Below are 6,293 nucleotides of genomic sequence, written 5' to 3'. Positions count from 1 at the left end.
AGGTTCCACTGTGTAGGGCGGCTGACCTTCCAATTTTCTTTTGGAATTCGAAGCTTCGGGGCCGAGATTCGATTTTAATTCGAAGCTTCGAGATAAAAAAAAAATAATAATAATTATAAAATGTATTTGATTTAAAATAAATTATAATGTTATGTTGTGGGACTTGTACAGCACTTTGTTCAACTTTGTCAGTGCTGTAAAGTTTAAACCTTTTTAAATCTTAGACAAACTAAACACTTTTGCTTTCATGAAATATTGTAAGCCGTCATTTGAGGCTTTATAAAAGCAGCACAATGAACACAAATCTGTCAGTGTCGAGCAGAGCATGTGAGCGGCGCGGAGTGGCCGAGAAATCCGCTCTTCGCTCTGGACAGCTTAGTTCCGCTCATGTTGGCACGCCCCCCCCCCCCCATGGAGCATGATGTATATTAGCTTGATTTGACCAAACTACAACAGTCTGCACCCCCTGGCCCCCTTAACAATGGACCTGTCTCAAACCCTGCCCCTTTTCTTGATCCTCCAATCACAACTGTCGCTTACCTCGGACAAACTTGGTTTGTCCGAGGTAAGCGACAGTTGTGATTGGAGGATCAAGAAAAGAGGGCAGGGTTTGAGATAGGTCAATTGTTTGTATTGAGCCGTATTGTATTGTACCCATTCTGCAATCTGTTAAATAACGTTTTCATCCATTCTACTAGCTTTGCTACGCTAATGTACGCTAGCCTAGCCGCAATGCTAACGTTTATACTGGGCAGATCCCATTCACGTTAGCATGTAAGCTCACAACATCAGCGCTCTTTTTGAGAGACTAAACTCTCCGCTCTTGGTGGTACATTGTGTTGATGTTGGTTTCGTTTCATCAATAAACGAGGCAGAACACAGTGAATGTATCCTTTTTTTTTATTGCACTTTGCTTGTTTCTTGCTGAAAATAAATGTTGCTAGTTCACCCGTCCGGGGTGATTTAAAGATGGCGGATTTCGGTTTTGACTTAGCAGGATGTGTAGTGAGCGCGTTCACCCTTCTGATTGGTTGAAAATGGCCTTCAAGGGGAGCTCCCGTAGCTCACCGCATATCTCGGCGCTATTTCTGCGTCGGGGAAAACCGTGCTCGTCACGGATCTGGGGGACACGAGTTCGATTCCCGGACCCGCCGTCATTTCTCAGAATGTCTTCCCCTGCTCTACATCCCATTTCAACCTGTTTCTGTCGGTCATGCTTGACCAGAAAAGCGATAAACGCTAAAAAATTAAGTTTAAAAAAAAAGAAAATGGCCTTCATGTTTGAACTACATCGCCACCTATTGCTTTGGCATTGTACTACATGTATATTATCAGTTTAAACCACTGTGTGATCGTGTGCACTGAGCGGCTGGGAGCGGCGGAGAGCTCTGACCCATTTAAAAACCCACTCCACGCTCACATGCTCTGGTGCCGAGTCCGGCCTCATCTTAAATAACAAACAGCATTGCTTGTTGTAGTTAACAAAGAGAGGCAGAGTTGATTTTGCACACAAAAAATTGAAAGATTAAAAAAAAAGTGTGTGTGTGTGTGACTTACTTGAGAGCGTTCTGTGTGTCCTGTTTCAACTCACTGAAGAAGGCGATCTTGAACTGGTGTCTGACAAACAGCAGCTAGAGACAGAGAGGAGGAGGAGGAGGAGGAGGAGGAGGAGGAGGAGGAGGAGGAGGAGGAGGAGGAGGAGGAGGAGTTGATCGTTTGTAGCTTCACCCAGAAGAAATGTCCTCTGGTTCTGCTCCACAGACAGAACCCTCAAATGGCAGGTTCTAATGGAAGGTACCTACCTGGTGAGTGGCCTAATGGAGGGTTCTAATAGACGGTTCTAATGGAAGGTTCTAAAAGAGGATTATAATATAAGGTTCTAATGGAAGATTCTAATAGAAGGTTCCGATATAATGTTCTAATAGAATGCTCTAATATAAGGTCCTAATTGATTGGACAATCTAAAAATCACATACAATACCGATACACAACATTGTACAGCCATCACATATAATAGAAGGTTCTAATGGAAGGTTCTAAATGAAGGTTCTAAATAATAGAAGGCTCCTACCTGGTGAGTGGTCTTGTTGAGGAACTCCTTGTGAGACTTGACTCTGCGAATCTCAGTGTAGTAATAGGTCTGAGCGTGTTCGTAGAATGCATTCTCCAACCTGAGAGAGAGAGAGAGAGAGAGAGAGAGAGACAGACAGACAGACAGACAGACAGACAGACAGACAGACAGACAGACAGACAGACAGACAGACAGACAGACAGAACATGACTCAGTGAGACCTTCTGATAGCAGGTGGTCATAAGAGGTTTTGAACATGTGAAAAGGCCCGTCTGAATAAAACAGTTGTTGCAGCTTTAACCCTTTCACTCTACCACACTACAGAAGGTTAACCCTTTTACCATCACACTACAGACGGTTAACCGTCTGTAGTGTGATGGTAAAGGGTTAACCTTCTGTAGTGTGATAGAGTGAAAGGGCGCTAACCCTTTGTTGCGTGGCAGTGAAAGGGTTAACCTTCCGTATTGTCGCAGTGAATAAACCGAGGTTAAACCGTTTGGTAGTGCGGCACTAGGGCTGTCCCCGACTAAGGATTTGGATGGTCGACTAGGATTGGCCAAAATTTGCCGTTAGTCGACTATTGGTCGACTTAAAAAAAATTAAAAAAAAAAAACTATACTATTTTAAAAAAAAAAATTTATTTCATTCCATTTGGACTGTGGGGGGTGCTTAATGTCTGAAGGAGTCAACTGAAGGCTTCTTGTCCTCTGCAAAAGCATGCAATTGGTCCACTGATGGATACATCTTGATATTAGTGAGTTCATTAGATGGGTGAAATCCTCTTTCAGTGCCTCTGTGCCTGTTTTCATAGGCAGTTAGCCTCTGGTATGCGCGCCATTAGCGTTAGCCACGCTTCTAGGCCTCTTTTCTTTTGGAAAGAATGATTAAATAAAAAAAAATAAAAAAAAATATTAATATTTTTAATTTTAATTTTTTTTATATTCAACTAAGAGGTTGGCCAGTCGACTACGGCTCCTTTCGACCGATTAGTCGACTAATCGATTAATAGGGGTCAGCCCTATGCAGCAGTGAAAGGGTTAGTACCTGATGATGTAGCCCACCAGGTGGTCCGTGTGAGGAGGGGGTTATAGTACCTGATGATGTAGCCCACCAGGTGGTCCGTGTGAGGAGGGGGTTATAGTACCTGATGATGTAGCCCACCAGGTGGTCCGTGTGAGGAGGGGGTTATAGTACCTGATGATGTAGCCCACCAGGTGGTCCGTGTGAGGCAGGACGAAGAGGGACTTCCCCGACAGGTCGCAGGCGTTACACAGAGCCGCCGCCCTCTCTGAAGCCACCAGGTCCTCCCCTGGAAACACAGTTCAACAGCATTCTTTCAGTGTGGGTTCATTTATTTACATATCCAGTCATATATTCTGAGTAGTGTGGGGTAGAGGAGTTATATATTATAAAAAAGCCAATATGGAGCATCCCTAAAATATATATTAGGGATGCTCGATATTGGCTTTTTTACCGATACCGATATACCGATATTGTCCAACTCTTAATTTCCGATACCGATATCAACCGATACCGATATATGCAGGCCCCCCCCCCCCCCAAAAAACGGAATCATTTCAGGTCATTAACATTACATATCTCTTGTTGTGGAATTAACAACATTATGCATACTTTTGACAATAAATAAAATCAGAATCTGTTGTCTGGGTAAATAAAGGTTAAATAAATGTAAAAAAAATAATAATAATTTGAAAACAGATACCTTCCGATATCACATTTTAATGCCAATATCGGCCGAGAATATCGGTAGGCCGATAATATCGGACATCCCTAATATATATATTAGAGCTGGGCCGTTAACGTGCTGCGTTAACGCGATACTAGTATCGCGCGATAATATAATTGACAGTTCATCTAAAAAAATTAAAATTATTTACCCAGGGTAGGTTTGCTGAGCACAGATGCTCTTTTTCAGGAACGCCCTGCTTCACATTCACACAGTTCCATTCACACCTGGGAGCTGCCCAGTACAACCACAGTTGACACCATTGGCCACTGAGCAACTCCACTGGAGCAGTTGATTTGCATTGGCAGGGTTTGGCCCTGTCTGGCACCCAACGGGAAAAATATTATAGGCACTATAAGTAGACACCGCTACATAAAACAAGCTGGTCTGCCTGAGTGAGGTGGAAGAAGGAGAAATAGAGATTGGACTGATTGAGTCAAGCCATGTCACATGTTCAAGTTTGAAATGCTTCTTTCTGTTTTGCTCCTGAGAGTGTGCTAGATACTGTACTGTACTGGTAATATTATTTATTTGTGTTAACTTCTGAATAAAACAACTTATTAAACACAAGTACATCTTATTGAACATTATTTTGATATTTCATTACCAATTATCATAGCAAAACAGCTTTTTCAAACAGTCTGTAATGCATTTTGGAAACAGGAGATGGGCTCATGGTGTAATGGGCCAACTGGCCTGAGAAACATAAGGAGGAAAGAAAAAGTAAGGACTTACTTCTGGTCATTATTTGGGTAGAACACACATATTTTGAATGCCTTCGGCAGATTTATTTATATTTTTTTTGAGCCATTTTAATTTATGCCCACCTCTAATATATATATAGTATATTCTGAGTAGTCTGGTATTGTTACCTGGAGAAAGAGTTATTGTATATTCTGAGTAGTCTGGTATTGTTACCTGGAGAAAGAGTTATATTCTGAGTAGTATAGTATTGTTACCTGGAGGAAGAGGGGTTTTCTTCTGGATAAGGACCACCGCCACCTTGGTGTTCCTCCCCTGAAGACTGGTCCTAAATACAATACACAATATTACAAATATATTGTAAATACCACACACAATATTATCTATATATATATATATTCATGATAACAAAGCTAGGAAGACTTTTAACTACACACTACTTCATGGTAACAAAGCTATGGAAGACTGTTAACTACACACTACTTCATGGTAACAAAGCTATGGAAGACTGTTAACTACACACTACTTCATGGTAACAAAGCTATGGAAGACTGTTAACTACACACTACTTCATGGTAACAAAGCAGGAAGACTGTTAACTACACACTACTTCATGGTAACAAAGCTAGGAAGACTGGTAACTACACACTACTTCATGGTAACAAGTTCCTACCTGACTATCTCTACTTTAGAAATAGTCAGGTAGGAACTGAGTGTGCTACTAAAGTAGAGATAGTCAGGTAGGAAGTATGTGTGTTACTAAAGTAGAGATAGTCAGGTAGGAAGGGTGTGTGTTACTAAAGTAGAGATAGTCAGGTAGGAACTGTTTGTGTTAGTACTTTAGTAATAATGTATTTGATCATTTAATAACACTTTTCAAATGAAATTATGAATTAGCAGCAAACATCAGCTGCATGAAATATAGGCTAGGCAGAAAATAAAATAACAAACATAAAAGAAATATAATGACCAGAAACAACTAGGCCATGAAATACTTATAAACACAATAACAATAAATAAATAAAAAGTGAATAAAAAAAATAAACAGTCTTGTTTGCATAAACGAAAATACAATGACCAGACAACTGGCCATAAAAGACTATAAAACAATAAAAAATAATATAACACATTATAATCCATAACAATAACTATTTACAGAGACGTGAAACTAGGCAACTAGGACAGTTCTAACTTACAACAACAAGTTCAACATTGTCCAGATCTCTCTTCACCTCATCGTTAGCCCAGGGTGCAAACACGTTTGTTACCATTTTTATTTTATTTTTTAAATCTTTATTTCTAACATGTAAATAAATACAAACTAAATAAATAAATAAACAAAAGCAAAACATAACTCAATTTACATGTTCGAAAAGGAGTAGGAAGAAGTATACACTTATTTAATCCTACCCCTGTTCCGCTACTCAAATGAGTGTACTAATTTAAAACCTTACAAAACATATATATATATATATATATATATATATGCAAAACAAAAAAACAAAAACGATATATGTAAAACATGAAAGAAATCAAATGAAAGCTTAACACCCGTGCATGTCAAGTCCCTTCCTCATCCCTGTACCTCGTGAACGTCATTTCCTTATAATTCAGTTTGAATCGTCTCATATTCGGACCTTGCTTTGAACAATGGCATCGCATTTTGTTTCGTGCGTTGAATGTACCTCTTCTTTGAAAACATAACGTCACTGAATTGAATAAGGAATGCAAATATGTTCGCAAGCTTAGCAACTTTACCGGCGTATTTTCATT

General features: G+C 39.9%; 1 protein-coding gene across 1 annotated transcript in view; it reads right to left on the bottom strand.

The window, feature by feature from the left end:
• Positions 1 to 6,293, bottom strand: part of LOC311242407 (trafficking protein particle complex subunit 11-like) — a gene marked incomplete at its 3' end in the record, with an annotated part of 40,677 nt that overhangs the window by 26,557 nt on the left and 7,827 nt on the right. The window contains exons 4-7 of the mRNA XM_084331362.1: positions 4,778 to 4,848; positions 3,266 to 3,380; positions 2,072 to 2,171; positions 1,558 to 1,631 (exon numbers count right to left, since the gene is read on the bottom strand). Coding sequence (XP_084187488.1) covers positions 1,558 to 1,631; positions 2,072 to 2,171; positions 3,266 to 3,380; positions 4,778 to 4,848 — 360 coding nt within the window. The remainder of the gene's footprint in view (positions 1 to 1,557; positions 1,632 to 2,071; positions 2,172 to 3,265; positions 3,381 to 4,777; positions 4,849 to 6,293) is intronic.

The sequence above is a fragment of the Notolepis coatsorum genome (assembly GCF_963971535.1).
Source record: "Notolepis coatsorum genome assembly, chromosome: 16".
Classification (NCBI taxonomy): Eukaryota; Metazoa; Chordata; class Actinopteri; order Aulopiformes; family Paralepididae; genus Notolepis; species Notolepis coatsorum.
This window is presented reverse-complemented; position numbering and strand designations above follow the sequence as displayed.